This window comes from Glandiceps talaboti, chromosome 17, assembly GCF_964340395.1.
Source record: "Glandiceps talaboti chromosome 17, keGlaTala1.1, whole genome shotgun sequence".
NCBI lineage: Eukaryota > Metazoa > Hemichordata > Enteropneusta > Spengelidae > Glandiceps > Glandiceps talaboti.
Genome location: NC_135565.1, coordinates 9,562,900 through 9,580,725, shown reverse-complemented (window position 1 = coordinate 9,580,725; position 17,826 = coordinate 9,562,900). Strand labels below are relative to the sequence as shown.

At 35.3% G+C, this 17,826-nt stretch overlaps 2 protein-coding genes across 2 annotated transcripts; both read right to left on the bottom strand.

Annotated features, from left to right (window-relative positions):
• Positions 1-3,061: 3,061 nt before the first annotated feature.
• LOC144448048 (juvenile hormone acid O-methyltransferase-like) lies at positions 3,062-7,952 on the bottom strand. Its single transcript, XM_078138197.1, has 4 exons — positions 7,766-7,952; positions 5,942-6,264; positions 4,220-4,358; positions 3,062-3,225 (listed from the first exon to the last, which is right to left on the bottom strand). The coding sequence occupies exons 1-4, from the start codon at positions 7,950-7,952 to the stop codon at positions 3,062-3,064; spliced, it is 813 nt and encodes a 270-aa protein (XP_077994323.1).
• A 3,748-nt stretch (positions 7,953-11,700) lies between these two features.
• Positions 11,701-16,135, bottom strand: LOC144448047 (juvenile hormone acid O-methyltransferase-like). Its single transcript, XM_078138196.1, has 4 exons — positions 15,952-16,135; positions 13,701-14,017; positions 12,683-12,821; positions 11,701-11,864 (listed from the first exon to the last, which is right to left on the bottom strand). Exons 1-4 carry the CDS (start codon positions 16,133-16,135, stop codon positions 11,701-11,703), a joined length of 804 nt encoding a protein of 267 aa, XP_077994322.1.
• Between the last annotated feature and the right edge of the window lie 1,691 nt (positions 16,136-17,826).

Genomic DNA, 17,826 nt, shown 5'->3' with positions numbered 1-17,826 from the left:
TTCTTCCGATACGATAAGCGAACGACGTTCGCAGTGAGGGCGTGTTCCAATCTCGATAGCGATATTCGTTCGCGTGTCGTGTCGTGTCGTGTCGTGTCGTGTCGTATTGTATCGGAAGAACATCCGAGGTCTAGCAGCTAGACTAAACAGGCTGTAGCTGAGCTGAATAGCTGACGGAAACTGTCAGATAGCAGATTATTATTACAAATAGTCTCCTGTAGACTTATCGGAGTCGCTTCAAATAATATAACAACCGGACTTTTGTACATTTACGTTTTCTTATCGAGGAACTTATACTCTGAATTAAAATTAACGAGATCTTAGGCCACCTTATACAAATGTATTAGAATCTATCGTCTATGACGTCAGAATCAAAGGACGAAGTCAAGAAACCCGAATACTTTCGTTGGGCACAGTTTTTTTTGAAAAGCATTTATTTTCAACAACATCAACTTTGTTTATAATGTGAATTCGTACGATGGTTATGTTTACACATTAAAAAAAATCAGGTTATCGTCTTTCTTTCCTCATTTTCGGCTCTTTATTTCTTGGATGAATGTTAATCCGTAAAAAATATGACACCGTAGCTATGGTTTTTTAAAAACATTTTTATCAATATACATGCCGACACAGCCTGTTGTTATAGATTCCATATACACCATCGTCACACTGTTGGTATGGAAAGTATATGGGCAGTATGTTAACTGCTGTTTGGTGACTGGGCCATCTGCTATACACTTGCCTAATCATCCATGTTATTTTTGCAATGACGAAGCTGTTGCATATTTTTATTCCAAGGATATCGCTATTGATATTAGGTGTTTATTCACTTGCCTTCCATCGGTATTGTTTTTATCTTTGCAATGTATACCACAATTAGGATGTTGCCATGGGCGTGGTGTTGTAGCTAGGCGCTAGGCATATTTACATACATTTGTTTGAATGGTTATTCACTTATCTATTCGTCCATGTTATTATCTTTGCAAAATGCACCCCCGTTTGGATATTACTATGGGCGTAGGCATGTTGCTAGGCATATTTGCAAGTATGTTTTGAATCTTTGTTCACCTGCCTAACCTAATTTGCATATCACAGATGGGATCACTATGTCATAAACTATTTTTAACCTACATACATGTCTACAGGCATTCCCACCATATTTCAGACCAATCTGGACTGTAGTTTTTGACATTTTTACCATGCCTATGACACTACTGAACCTCAGTACAGCTGTGGACAAAACACTTGCATATCATAGACAGTGTAGTACTGATATTTCTGGAGCCATTTATTACATGAGCATCAGAACCAATAAAAATGGGTTTTCACAAATTCATCAGTAGAAATTGTACAGTTTAAAAAATTCAAAAATGTTTCCACAAACCCCTGCAAACTGGCGAGAATTACCCGAATTGAAAGGGTCAATATAATGTCGGAATATACAGATCAGAGAGAATTGGGGAATATTTAGCGTCCGGTGCGATATAACATGCAAATGAAATGTATAAGATAAAAAATGCCAAAAGAAGGCGTTTTGTGACCTTTGACTTCATTATAAGTATTTTGTTTGGTTTTCACATTTTAAACTCTGGACAATGATTGTTCTTTGATGAATGGTAATCCGTTAAATATGACGAATAACTATTCTTTTTCATTACTTTATATAATTATATTATAAATTTGTCTATTTTTTCAAACTGGTCAACATTTTATTAGTCTCTACACGAAATCAATAAAACACAAATGCTAGAGATAAAACATTATATGTAATAAGAGTGAAACATCAAATTATGATAAATCTGTAACATCTAATACATACACTATGTTCACACATGATAACACAGGGAATGTCCATGAAATGTGTCATGTACTAACAAAAAAAGTAAAAATTCCATCAGGCTGTTATCCTTTGACCCAGTTATCAATTTTCTTTATCCCAAAACTAATGAAAAATACTTGCTAGATAATAATCTATAACATATAGTGAGAAAACTTTTAAAAATGACTTTAAATATACATTGTTGTATAGGTATTAAGTATTAAGCATATCGAATGTAACCTTGATAATTGTAAGAAGCGCATAAAGACTTATCTGTTTAGAAGATCATACTAACAACTCTACTCAGACCTTGTAAAGTGCCATTGAAGATTACTACGTATTGGAGTTTGGTGCTATATGAATCCATTTGATTGATTGATTGATTGATTGATTGATTGATTGATTGATAAAGAATGCATACAATAGCCTTTGAGATATCGTTTCGACAGACAGACAGACAGACAGACAGACAGACAGACAGACAGACAGACAGACAGACAGACAGACAGACAGACAGACAGATAGATAGATAGATAGATAGATAGATAGATAGATAGATAGATAGATAGATGGATGGATGGATGGATGGATGGATGGATGGATGGATGGATGGATGGATGGATGGATAGATAGCTAGATAGATAGATAGATAGATAGATAGATAGATAGATAGATAGATAGATAGATAGATAGATAGATAGATAGATAGATAGACACAAAACCATTTATTAACCCCCCCCCCCGAACCACCACCACCACACACACGGTAGGTATCAATAATTAAAGTAAATATCCGTTAGTTTGAAGGGGAACGCCATTCCTAGAAATAGGAACATCTTCATAAACTATTGATTCTTGAGAGTCAATTCATGATTTTTGATCACCTACAAATACTTGCAATTTCAGAGAAATATCAAGTTGATCTTTTGCACATATAGCGTATCTTAACTATGGGCTATTGCATCATGGGAGTCAGCAGAAATAAATTATTCAATGGTTGAACACTGAATATTCATGAGTACAAAATGCTATACATTTCAGTGGAAAACAGCTGTCATGAATATTAAGTTCAAAAAAATAGAAAGACAACAGAGACGAATTCATGGAAATCATTTTTTTTATCATAGTTTGTGACCAGGTCACAGAACGAACCTAAAGAGCGGGTGACATTCCTCACTGAATCTCGAATGCTAACTTTATGCAGAATGCAAACACGACATTTACTGTATGATAAACAACGGATTATTTCTCAAGTTTCAAGTAAACGAATTCTATTCGCCAGTAAGGATTTCCCTCTTCATCCTTCGGTGCAAGAGAGCAAAACAGCTGATATACATCTTCAATAAACTCGTCGTGTAATTCCAATGGTATGTAATCCAGATGTTTGAAAGTAGTTTTTATTAATGCTGTAATGACAAACAAAAATCTTAAATTAATTATCATGAATTGTAACATTTGATATATTCAATACAATTAATTTGAATTTCTTGAACCCATTCTACCTCGAAACATATTTCACAATCGTGATCATAATTAGATAGGTCACATGATGATTTATTTTCAATTGTACATATATTTACATACATTGCTACAGAGATATTAGTGCTATGAACCAAAATATAAAGGGTCTTATGTTTCATATTTAGGGTAATAATTAGTAAATGTTTGTAAATGGCTTCGGTTATCATTGTAAACAGTTTTAAAGTGATTGTTCACGTTTGTTATTACAGTAACTATGGAAATCAAAACATAGGTAAACTTAGACACACATGTTACAACACGTTGTTGATTGCGATCACCGTAGGAGGCATTTCCGATAGCAAGGTTTCCTCACATGGCCACACACTCAACCACAGTGCGTATACTAATTTTACAACTTACACCACGCCTCCATTTTTGGTATTGATTTGACATCATGCAATACAGAATTGTATCCCCAGCTCTTATTTTCACATAAACAATAGGGAACTTGCAATCTAGACTGAGCATGCTCAGACGCAACGGACTATGGGATTAGCTGTGGTTATCGTAATACCTCATCTCGAGTTGCCAATAAAATAGACCTCCCATAATTGTCAGGGTGACTATGAATTGATCATTTGTGGTTAAAAACAATGTAAGATTATTGTTTACAATACTATTCGATTAGTATTTATCATCACTTTTCCCATGATGCAACATTCAACATTGCGGGTTTGCAAGTTCCCTATTGAATTCAAATTCAAACCAGGAGACATTTGTGAATTATCAGGGGTAAAGTAGTATTAATGGACATAACTATGGCACCTCTACCCCCACTTAATATTTAATACCCAACATGCAACAACTTTAGTTTTTGTCCACTTTTGCCTTGATTTCCATAGCGGTATATCATCTATAACTGTTCGTATGTTACCCCACCTTTATCTTTTTCAGTACACCCATACTTCCACTCAAGTGATCTATGGAAACTTCTGTGAATTCTAAATCCGTTCCGTGTGACCATTTCATTTAAGTCTTCAAGTCTACCATTAAATGGATAGAGATCGCACTTGAAGTCCTATCAGCAGAGATAGGAAGAGGCAGAGGATTGAATAGAAATTTATATCATATTAGTCATTATGTATTAATACAGTTACTCAATATTCATAAGAATTATGTATGTCTTTCGCTCACACAACAATTAAACCCACGTGTTTTATTTCATTCTCAAGATCACATGCAGTTATATATTCATATAACGCTAAAAGAAAATGTGTATTTATTACTAGAGTAGAATAGAATAGAATAGAATTGAATAGAAATAACTTTATTGTCCACAGTGTATATATGGAAAATCGCTGTCAGTCATTCAGGTCAAAGATTGACATACAATAATCAAAGAACATAAATAACAACAAGACAGGCTAAAATTACGGAGACAGTGCTGATATACAGCAAATTAAAATGGGAATAGGAGAATGTATCAGTGCTGGACATATTGCAATGACAGATTGCAAGATGTTCTATACCATATGTAATATTTTTTCAACTTCATCGATGCTATGAAATTGCACTTTATATATATAAAAGTCTTTATTATGTATTATTACCCAATACTTTCCTTCACTCAGAAAAAGGAAATAAAAATGACACAAGATGCCTTATCACTACATATTGATAAACAAGATGCGACAAAAGACTGAGATAACAACTATTTTTTTGGCTGATTTGCGAAATTTATTGCAGTACAATATATCTATATTTATAAAAAGTAATGGTGATTTGGAACATTTTGCTTCCAATTTCAAGCACCACAATTGAAAATGGCGACAATGGCGTTTTAGCACAATTGTACAGTTTTAGCAAAACGTTTATTCACATGCTGATCCATGCTAGATATAGGTGTTCAAATGCTGAATGATTATTGTGTTGCCTATCTAGCCCTGTTATCTTTGCAATATGCGACTATTTGGCTGTTGCTATGGGCGTCGTCCTGTTGCAAAGCATATTTGCATACATTTTTAAAATGTTTATTCACTTGCCTATTAACCCATTATCTTGGCAATATAAACGATCGTTTGGCTTTTGCTAAGGCATGGTCATGTTGCTAGACACATTTGCATACTTTATTTAATATTCGTTCACTTGTCTATGAATCCCTGATGGTATCTTTGCAGTATACATCATCATATGAGTGTTGTTATCGGCGTTGCCTTGGTGCTAGACAAATTTGCATACATGTTTTGAATGTTTTATTCATTTGTCTATTAATCCCTGTTGTTATCTTTGTAACATACATGATCATTTGGCTGTTGCTATGTGCGGGGTCTTGTTGCTAGACACATTTACACACATTTCTTGAATGTCTGATCACTTGTCTAAGAATCCCTGTTGTCATATTTGTCAAATTCACTGTCATAGCATCGCTATTATATGGGTCATGGTTGCTAGGTGGTTCGTTTGCATATATTTTTTGAATTTTAACTCACTTGTCTAGAAGATGACGATGTTATTTTAACAAAATATACTGGCATTTGGTTGTTGCTGAGGGCATGGTCATGGTTGCTCATGTTGTTAAGGTATTTACCAATCAACAATAAAGTAGACAGGGTCTACTGCCTTTTACTACATTTTTATCATCGAGCTTTTGCTACCTCTTACCTTTAAATACTTTGTCCATCGAGGAAGTTGTAAACACCCATCACGCACGGTGACGAATGTATCTTCCGGATTCCTTATCAAGATCGATGCAACGAATCCGCTGGATGGTTTCAAACTCCAGTAAACGTTTTTGAAAACATTATCATGGTCCTTATCTTCAATCCAATGAATAGTATTGAAGGAGACAGCCTTTGTGAAAGAGCTTTCGTACTCCGTAAATGCGCCCTTTAGTTTGGTAGCATCAGCCACAACATAGCGGGTCTTATTTGCGACAGAATTTTCTTGTTTTGCAATGTTGATAGCAGACACAGAATAATCAATACCTGACAATTAAGACATAATATTAATGAAATAGTATTGAATACTAATACATGAGTAGAAAGTATTCAATCATGGATTCGGTTTAGGGAGTTAATTCATGGGCTACATGTATATTAATTGATACACAATACAAATTTGTTCATAATTTTCTCTGAAGTTGTCTTTGGAACTTTGGAAAATCATGAATACTATTTCTTCATCTTATACCCCTGGAGGCATCTAATGTGCTCAGTCGTTTTGGAATGAAATATTTTTGACCAAAATGACACATGGTTAGCCCTAATTTGCATATGGAATGTTCCCAATACATTTCAGACCAATCTGTTCAGTAGTTTTTGAATTAACTTTTTGCGACAAAAATTGACATATTTGGACCCAAATCACACACCTGTGATCCGACCATTTTGCTTTGAACAATTCCCACTAGACACCAAAAGTAATTTCCCCACCAAATCTCATAGGCAATCGGTCAAATATTTTCTGAATTGAAGTCGTCCAGACACACATATATACCACCACCACCACTACCACCACAAACAGTCAGACCAGACAGAAAGACAGACAGACAGACAGACAGACAGACAGACAGACAGACAGACAGACAGACAGACAAACAGACATACATACATACAGACAGACAGACATGACACCATGCCTATAACGCTACTGAAGCTTTATTAGTTTAGCTGTGCTAAAAATAGTTGAATTATTATTCACTCGAAAATTAGACTTTAGGAATTTCAGATAAATTCACGGTTCTTCAAGCGTGAACTGGAATATCTGCATTGACTAAGTCCTCAGTTCGAATACAATACAGACGATCGTTCCTTGGACATTCAACTGTTTTCCAGTGCCCTTGTATACTAAATGTAGTCTTTTAACAGTCAATTTGATTCGGCACAAAACAAAGGAAATGTGACAGTTGGTGTTTTTATTGTTAGTAAAGACCAGAAAAGGGTCATAAACTACATAAATGCTTTCCAATCCGAGTACTCTTGAAGTTTCAATGTCATTTATAAAGAATCTATGAAAATACTGTCATGTGTTTATTATTATTCATAGGACGGGCGCCACGTGATCAGTTATTCACAATTGCGTAGGTGCACCGTGATTTTGTGTACTAATCAGTCATGCATATCAGTAATTGCCATATTGTATTTTAAAATCATAGTTAACGTACAACTGAATGAATTAAGCTATTTTGTCGGTTATTTTAGTCCGGTTGCATTGTATTTGTTAGCAAACAACGATCAAATAGAGCTCATATCAAAAATCTTTCCTGTTGAAACTGAAGGTTGACTGACCTTGAAAACTATAGGTCAGTGTTTGGGCGTGTGGAACAGTCAATAGCATTACAGTTAGAATAGCCGTTTACAAAGCGACATATCTAATTATTGTATGAGTAACAGGTAGAAATGCATATAAATCTTATGATTTGACGGTCTTACAGCCCAGTACCTCAAACACATGTCTTTGCAAAGTGAAGTAATGTGTACCACTCACCAACAACACTTTGTACATTGTCACGGCTTGCTATAATCTTGGTGAAGCCACCGGTTCCACATCCTATGTCCAAAATATTCTCATCGTTTTTCCAATCGTCATCATCCCACAAAGACAGTGCTTCAAAGGCAGCACTGTGTTGTAGGGAGCTATTGGTTAGGTAGTCTGCCTTGTAGTCCTTGTTCATGTTCAATTGATTGATTAATTTGTGTTTAGCCAACTGTCATGACACAATTTGTCACTGCACAGCGTTTTGTAACAGGTGTCACCCAAAGGTCATTTGGTTGTCTTGGGGCCAGTTTTATCTGATTTGAACTTTGAACCGGCGTGACCAGCCTGCCCTTGTGCCCCCACCTTTGAACTGTTACGTTATAGCTTGTAAATTAGTGTCTTTCCTTTAGATTTTTAGGTCACCCCTAAAACAAAAAGGAGTTTTATATGATTTGACACACGTTTTTCAGTTTCTCAACTTAAAACAAATAATTGTATACAGAATTCGACCTCCTGGTATGATACTATAGAATGTAAGGATTATGATTCGAAGTTTGTTTTACTTAGACGATGTGGAATATTAGATTGCAGTATGTTCTCATGCTGCGCACGTACAGTATATATTTAGTACAGTATAGAACAGTATACCACGTGATATGATTCTATACCATTGAACGGTATTGTATGGTATGTACAGTACATTGTGATGCAATGTATTGTGCCATGCCATTTTGATCAAAGACCTGTAGCTATGAACTGAGTTGAGAAATTGTCAATGTTTACTCATTTTAACTTTCCACAAGGAAAGGTTGTTTTATAGGTCTATCTATCTGTCTGTCTGTCTGTCTGTCTGTCTGTCTGTCTGTCTGTCTGTCTGTCTGCCTGTCTGCCTTCCTGTCTGTCTGTGTCTGTGTATATGTCTTCCTGTATGTCTGTGGACACTACCTCTTATGAGCTACAGTGCATCAATTCCAATGAAACTACTTACGGTACAACACATCGATTAATGTACCAACGTATATGAGGTTTAATACATCGATTTATGTACCAACGTATATGAGGTTTAATACATCGATTTATGTACCAACTCATGTGTTATTTGAAGGTTGCATTCTTCAGGTATTGCTTAATCACAAACTAATTAATTATGCAAATGATGCATTCATGTTTAAAAGCTAAATCAAAAAGCTTTTAGGACTTAGGAGAGCTATGCTACAATGTTCTATAAAAGCTTCACATTACATGTTGTAGTTGGCCATAAGATCGCATCTGCAAGCAATCATACAATCTCTTCACTATTTCAAAATTTAAAATCTTGTTTTCCTTCGTTCATACTCGCGCGTGTTTCTGTTTCTGAAAGCATACATGAGGAGATCGTCGGTCAAACCAGGTCAGCTTCAAATTCCGGGTGAAATCACCCGCTTTCTACCGAAAATTCTTGCTGGAGAATTCCCCAAGATAAATCCATACAATCTTTTCTTCGATCAAAATTGAAAATCTTCTCTCTTTGCTTTAATATAAATCTTTCGATACTGAGGGCGCGTTTGCTGCAAGAACGCGTGCATTTATTCGTAAAAAATAACATTATCACAACAATGCAAATGAAAACAGTAAATTTTGTTACTGTGTTACTGTGTAATGTTGGGCAGTATACTAAGTGGTTTAATTGAGTCAATTTTCCCCAATTTTCCGACATTGATTGGCTTTGTTCTAGACAGTTCAAAGAATTCAGGTTGCTTGTATTGAAAGGTAAGTATATCGAAATATATACCGATAAGTTTCTATCCAGATCTGAATTTGATATTTTGAGAAACCAAACGAACTTGAGAGCCATGGAAATTCACCTCATCGTGGTGTGCATCGCGAAATTCTTGAATTGAGCGTTACATAAAGGGTATATTGCCGTAAACGAGAATCAAAGTATAGAGTGGTATCATGCTTACCATAAAGTTATAAACTTTCTGATGCGTACTAGCAACGTTTATTATTTGCTGTGGAAACGAGTGTACATATCCCGGGTATACATGTAGGAGATCGCGAAAGTTGGAGTGTTCAAAGTCGAGTCAAGCTTTCCTGTATTGAGAATAGGTAGCGGATATTTGAATAACTTTTTCGACAACTAACTTTCACTTGGGCTTCAAAAATCACACAGATGTAGAACTAAAACTTATTATGTTCAAATAGTACCAATAAGCAATCCATACATTTGTTCTGTATGCATGTGTAAATGTACGTATGTCTATATGCATGTCGGATGTATGTGTATCCCTGTAAATTTGAATAATTTGATTTAAAAAGCAATTACATCTGTTCCACTACATGTACATACATAGATTGATATAACAAAGTACTTTCAGATTTCTATAGTTTGGCACATCTATTTGCGAATTCAAGGATTTATCATATACTAATAGCCTACTATAAGAAAGATTGTTGCATTCCAGCAATTATTTTATGTGTGGGAACAAAAAGCTCAATATTACCCTTAAGAAAGGCATTCGGTTTAAATCTGGTTAATATAGTGCTTGTAACCAGCTGGGATCAAGAATATGAGTAAAACCTTTCATTTGATGACTTGCATACCTTTGTAAAGTAAGTACAATTTGCTTTCAGTCATCTGAGTAATATACAGGAAATAACACGATTTTGACAAGCATTAACAATCATAGCCAAGATTGCTCATACCAGTACTTTTCTACAAAAATTAAAAATAGTTATCCGTTATGAGTTGTGGAACCACAAACGAAAGTGACGTGTACATGTACCAAGTTGTTTGTTCACAAATCGGTCCAAGCACGGTAGAGAAACAGCCACAGAAGAATATATAGCTGTACAGGTATTTATTTCGGACTGTTCTTTGCTTCTTAGTTAAAATAGTAATTCTTATTAAGAGTAGATTAGTTCCTTGCAATGTTTGGCTTATGGTGAGAATATATTTAACTGATTCACAACGCATCCAGTTTCCTAAGAATTAACCCCCCCCCCCCCCAACTAAAAGCATTTGATTTTTGATCTCAACTATGGATCTCACTCCTAAGTACCAAGCTGGATTTTAAAAAATACCGACAATGGCGTTGTAGCACAACTGTACAGTTGTTAAAAATGTTTATCCATATGCTAGTCCATGCTAACAATAGGTGATCTTTGCGATATACGCGATCATCTGGTTGTTGCTATGGGCGTGGTCATGTTAATAGATATATTTGCATACACTTTTCAATCTTTTTGTTCACTAAGTACTTTTTGAGATATATGTTTTTGACCAAAAATGAAGATTTGTACACCTAATTTGCATATCACTCACAGAATCATTGTATGCTCAACATTTCTTCGTCCATACATCCCTAGATGCATTCCCATTAAATTTCAGCCCAATCTGGTCATTGGTTTTGGAATTATAGATTTTTGACCAAAAACACACAGTTTTAGCCCTAATTTGCATATCACTGATGGAACCATCATATCATGAATGATTCTTAGTAAAAACATTCTGAAGAATGTTTTACCCCAATTTGAGCCCAATTTTTTGACCAAAAATCACATTTTTTTTACCCAAATCACAACCGGTGGTAAGATCATTTTGATTTGAACAATGTAATGGACCCACCAAATATGGCAATCGGTTCAGCGGTTTTTGACTTTAAGTTGTTTACACACACACACACACACACACACACACACACACACACACACATACACACACACACACACACACACACACACAGACAGACACACAGACACCGGGCGATCCCTATAGCACTACTGAACCTCAGTTCAGTTGTGCTAAAAGCGTGCTTTAACTTTGACAAAGGTTGTAGGACCAAGTGCCAAAACTAATATTTAACCTTTGGCCTTTTACCTCATAATAGCATTTTTGCAGTTAAGGACTTATATCACTAATGCCTTCATATTAAACGGTTGTGAAAACCAGATTTAGCGATTTTTCACTTCTCAAGTTTCATGAACACAGCCTCATTGCGCGAGTACGGGAGCCCTTCTTCATCCTTCGGTGCAACAGAACAGAATATCTGGTAAGCATCTTCCATAAATTCGTCATGTAATTCCAATGGTATGTAATCCAGTTGTCCAAGAGTAGGTTTCAGGAATCCTAGGAGAAATGTGTGACAAGTTGACATTGATCATAAATATATAACAATTAAGCTAGATTATGCAACATTGATATTACGTCCAGTAATGGAGAGTTTTACAAAGCTTGTCGGCAAGAAGAGACGAAGAAACGTTACTTGTAGTTAAGTAATGTCTTAACAAATCATTTTTGGTTCCGATAACGTTCAATTGTAAAATAGGTAGGGTAAGTAGATTTTTGATTAATTTGAATATTTTTATTCATGTGTGAGTGAGTGTCTAGCTGAGGGAGTTATGCTTTCCGCTGTTTTCCATATGATGTCTGTACGTGTTATTGGTTTCTTCCCATCAGGTGTATAGCCATTTCAGATTGGGTGAATAGTTTTACGTTGTATTTTTAAGTTGATGTCAGGTTACACATCCACTATTTCTCGTGGGACTTCACAATTTTTGGTATTTTAATGTAAAATATGTAAAACTATGTTTATGGTCGGCAGTAAAAAAAAATATGTGGGGGTTGGATAACCGGAACCAAACATTTTAGGCCTAAATAGAAACATTGGTTGTGTATCAAGAACTACTTCTTAATACTACTTTCTCCACTTTGCCCTGTTCAGATCGCCTGTAACTCTAGTTCGAATTCTTCAACACAGTCTTTCACTGAGAACACCCAAGTATAGTGTATCATGATTCCATACCAATGATGTAATAATAATGGCAATGGTGCAATTGCTCAGAGTAAAAAAAAAGGTTTATCAATAACATTCGTTATCAGTGCAATGTTCTTCACTATTCACATAAGTTATATGGTGGGTCTGTAACAGTACTGTGTTACCATACCTTTATGTTCATCCACTGAATCCAGCTTCCATGTTATCGATTCAACAAAACTTCTACGAATTTTGAATCCTATTCTTGTGACCATTTCATTGATCTCCTCATGTGTCCCATTAAAAGGTAGGATATCACACTTGAAATCCTATCAGTAAAATATGCAATAAGGAAATATATCTATTGCCATGCGTTTTAAAATTGGCATAAGCTACATTTATAAGCTTAGTAGGAGCGACTAAAAATACTTGCAAAAACGATTCTAGTACAATTTTAATGTCAATGCATGCCTTCTATCACATTACAATCTATGTTCTGGCATTGTTAGAACTGTTGATTACAGAGTAAGGAATTCCTGTACATTTTTTATACATATAATAAATTACGTCATTGTATCATTGATAAGATAACCTCGCACAAAGTTTGTGTTCAGTCAATAGGGAACTTGCAAACCCGCCATGTTGAATGTTGCATCATGGGAAATGTGATAATAATTACTAATCATTTAGCATCGTAAACAATAATGTTACATTGTTTGTAACCACGAATGATCAATTCATAGTCACCTTGACCATTGTGGGAGGTTTATTTTATCCGTAGCTCCAGATTAGGTATATCAATAACCACAAATAATCCCATAGTCCTTTGCGTCTGAGCATGCTCAGTGTGGATTGCAAGTTTCCTATTGTAAGTGATAGTTAAGTATCCATCAGTACGTAGAATACTGTGAGTACCTCTTAATATGCAAACAGTATTTTTTTTTGTAATTTTGACAATTAAAAAAAAAATCGTGTCATCTCGCCATTTTAGACACACTGTCCTGATTAGAAACTATTCTTTTGTTTTGGTCTTATATAATGGTTTGTGTTGCTCATTTGTATTACATAACACGTGTATTTCTTTGCTAACAATGCTGTTGTGGTAAGAATTGATATTCCAATATTTTTTGATATTGCTAAGTGTACCTTGAAGTTGTTAAATCAAGTATATTGTGACTGTCATAATAATTATTTGATTTCCATCTTACCTTTAGATACTTCTTCCATCGAGGATGTTGTGAGCACCCTTGATACGCGGCAACATACGTATCATCCGCGTACTTTATCAGTGTTGATGCAATGAATCCTCCAGATGGTTTTAAACTCCAGTAAACGTTTTTGAACACTTCCTCCTTGTCTTCAATCCAATGCAGAGTTGCTAAAGCTAAGGCTTTCGTGAAAGAGTTTTCGAACTCTGTACAGCTTTCCTTTAGTTTGGTGGCATCAGCCACAATATATCGCGACTTATTTGTGACGGGATTGTCTCGGTTTGCAATGGTGATTGCAGCCTGGGAAATATCGATACCTGTCAAACAAATTGATATAAAATCGTCTGTATCAACATAGGCATCCAACCAAAGACAAACAGAATATTAATAGATAAACACTACTGATTAATGGACAAGTTTCTATCTCTGCCACATATGGGTATAGGTGTACCATGTTATTTTGTCACTTATATTCTATCTCTGCCACGTATGGGTATAGGTGTACCATGTTATTTTGTCACTTATAGCATTATTTAAAAACCGACAAAAAGGTAGGCAATGCCAGATTTATGCAACTCTTTGTCTGTCTGTCTGTCTGTCTGTCTGTCTGTCTGTCTGTCTGTCTGTCTGTCTCTGTCTGTCTGTCTGTCTGTCTGTCTGTCTTTAGATTCTTGTTCCTACAAATACACATTTTTTGGTGGAAAAGAAAATAATCTCTTATGATATACCTCTCAATTGGCAAATTAAATAAATCAAATTGTATGATTGGAGGTTTGCAGACTTAAGATATTGCTTAAGTAGCGGAAATAATTAATTATGGAAATAACTCATTAAGATATCGATAGCTTCATTAACAAGCTTAATAGTACACATACACTTTGTTAATATCGATCCACATCTCAAATTGTATGAAATTGTAAGCATTCATTCTTTTTTGTCTAATTAATGAAAATCTCCAAGTACGTAAATGATTGATCACAATTAAAGTACACCACAATTAAAATACATCAGCAAATTATATCAAACACAAATGTGTTATCGTTAATGCACGTACCTAATAACATGGCATTTAAATCGTGCATTCTTATAATATAACCTAATTACTGAAAATCGTGTTATGCAAATGACTCATTGAAACGTAAATCTACATAATCAAACACTTTAGAACATGCAATCTTTATGCAAATTACTAATTAAGATAAAAACTGCAGTAACAAAGTTTATACGACACATCCACATTGTATTTAAGAAATCACAAGATATTTGAAGTATGCATTATTAAGATATGACGTAATTACCGAAAATAGTTCTTTATATTCCCTATTCATATTGTTAGGATGTATACCAAAACGTATAATCAGTACTAGCCATTACCCTTAAGAATATTTGTACTCAATTTTGAAATGAGCCAGTCATTCTTGAGAAAACTATAAAAGACAGTCACAGACACAGACAGAGACAGACATACAGACAGACAGACAGACAGACAGACAGACAGACACATGCATTCATGCATGCATGCATGCATGCATACATACATACATACATACATACATACATACATACATACATACATACATACATACATACATACACACACACATACACACGATACATACATACATACATACATACATACATAGATGCAGACAGCCAGCCAGCCAGCCAGACATGTACACACGCACATGCACACACACTCAGCACACACACCATTAACATATTACCTTCTGTATATAGCATCTTCCCTTATGGAACGTACACACAATAGTGAAAGGACGTTATTCTAAAGATTTTACGTACACGGGTATTATACAGAGCTTAACAATGAAATGTACCCTTGAAAAACTGGGGTATAAATTTAGGACAATACTGTTAAGCAACATTTACAACTACCATTACCATTGTTACTAATGGAACGTAATGTTATGAATGTAATGTTAACGAGAAGACATGCATAACCAATGAAAAATGATAGTGAAGTACGATACCGGCTCCCTGTAGCGTAGTGATTAGCGCACAGGATTACGGGTTCTGTGACCGACCCAAACCCAGTATGGGTGTTCTACAGACTCGATGGGTAGGCTGTCATAGGATGACATAGATCACGTAGTCCCAAACCCGAATGGATCTCTGTAGCATTTGTGTTTGTTTGTGTGTATTTGTCTGCATAACAGAAAATCGCTGGGAGGAATTCCCACCACAAAAATTATCTTAAAAAGAAAGAAAAAAGAAGAAGTACCATACCACTTACCAACAACACTTCGTACATTGTCACGGCTTGCTATAAGCTTTGTCAGCTCTCCAGTTCCACATCCGATGTCTAAAATATTCTCATCGTTTTTCCAGTCGTTATCCCACAGAGACAATGCGAATAGACCAGTTCTATTTTGAATTGGTCTATTATTTGAGTAGTCTGCTCTATAGATCTGGTTCATTTTTGAGGTTGTAGGTTGAGTGTACGACATATATTGTAAAATGGCGTCGTCCAAGGTCATTAGAGGTTGTGGAGCCTAAATTAGTAGTGCTGACCTTTCTGCACGTCAGTGTTCAGCTTTCAACGCCCCCAGTGCCCAGACCATCATAGTGGAGATTAGAAAGGTTATTCAAAAAGCGGAAACGTAGGAATTAGAATTACACCAGGTGTAAACTAAATGCCTTATCTAAGAGATTGTTGCTCATACACGCATTGTCGGAATGTACATTCTGAGTTATCATACAGTATTTTACAATGATAAGTCCTATAAAAGGAAAATTAGTTATGACCAAATATGAATTGAATTGAAAGTGTTCATAAAAGATATAGAAGAAAATGACTGAACTGGCCAAACAGTAATTTAATCATAAGGTGTACAAACCGTTTGTGGTTCCGATTACATCAATTTTAAAATAGGTGGACTAGGTAGATTTTTGATTTTATTTTATTATATTTTTTTTTCATATTTGAGTGTGTAGTTCTGGTTTTCCATTGTTTTTCCAAATGGTCTCTGTGTTTCTTCCTATCAGATGTACAGCCTTTACAGATTGGAAGAATGATTTTATACTGTCTTTTGAAGTCGATGTCAGTTTCCGCACCCACTATTTCTTGCGAGACTTCACGATTTTCGCGATTTTATTATTATTTTTCTCGAATACGTCAGAAAAGTTTAGGGTCGGCGTGAAAAACTAGTCGGGGTCGAGTACCTGGAACCAAATAACTTTTTTATTTGGCCTAATACTAATAATTCTATGCCTACAGGCACTTCACTTGAAAATATATCATAAAATGCTTCACACAAGTAGCATTTATCTCTGAATTTATCTCAGGTATTGCTTATTCACAAACTGATTAATTATGCAAATGATGCATTCAAGTTTAAAAGCTAAATCAAAAAGCTTTTAGGACTTTTGCGCTTTTTTTAAAATCAGAGCTATAAGAACAAAACTATGAGTTTTGAATTATTTAGATATGCTCTAAAATCATTATTTATGAACATTACTCATTAACATGCGTGGGGTGTTTATAAAAAGCTATTCGCTTTTTCCTATTCCATTCGACAAAATGAGTGTCAAGTAATTTCTAGGTACATAATTTAGTAATAAGGTGTAGAGTAGTTTGTTATTTGTCCTTCATGCTGAAAGTCAAGGTCAAAGGTAAGTGCCCGATTTGAATGATTATTGCAATTAGCAAAAGTGCATACACTTTGAGTGGTGTATCTAAGTACAAAACTTCGAAAGTTGTAAAGCAATACGCTATTATATCTCGATGATGGAGTAGTTTGGGGTAAAAGGTCGGTCACAGACTTAAAAGCTAGCTTCCACAAAACATTCGCTGTGGACAGGTAAATCGAGTCTCCGCAAAAAACTGAAACACTTATAAAGTTTTTGAGCAAATACCTGCTGTACCTTGATGTCATGTCTGGGCAATCCCTGTTACATACATGGCTACCAAGATGGTCCCTCAATTCCAACACTACCGTAGTGTTTGTGTAATCCAATCAATAATTCATGAGAACCTAATTGATAAATAAACTCTTATCTAGTACAAAATTTAGACACAACTGATTTATGAAAATGGAATTACTAGTTCAGAACCATCCTAGTCTAGTAACAATCTGGTGGTAGATTAGCACAGCATTGTACACTAGTT

Bases quoted from the DNA above. Each gene is read 5' to 3' on its own strand.
- LOC144448048 (XM_078138197.1), bottom strand. From the start codon at position 7,952: ATGAACAAGGACTACAAGGCAGACTACCTAACCAATAGCTCCCTACAA. The intron at 6,265-7,765 runs GTGAGTGGTACA...CTTAATTGTCAG, and splicing joins CAATGTACAAAGTGTTGTTG to GTATTGATTATTCTGTGTCT. The intron at 4,359-5,941 runs GTAAGAGGTAGC...CTCTGCTGATAG, and splicing joins GATGGACAAAGTATTTAAAG to GACTTCAAGTGCGATCTCTA.
- LOC144448047 (XM_078138196.1), bottom strand. From the start codon at position 16,135: ATGAACCAGATCTATAGAGCAGACTACTCAAATAATAGACCAATTCAA. The intron at 14,018-15,951 runs GTAAGTGGTATG...TTTGTTTGACAG, and splicing joins CAATGTACGAAGTGTTGTTG to GTATCGATATTTCCCAGGCT. The intron at 11,865-12,682 runs GTATGGTAACAC...CATTTCTCCTAG, and splicing joins TTCAGTGGATGAACATAAAG to GATTCCTGAAACCTACTCTT.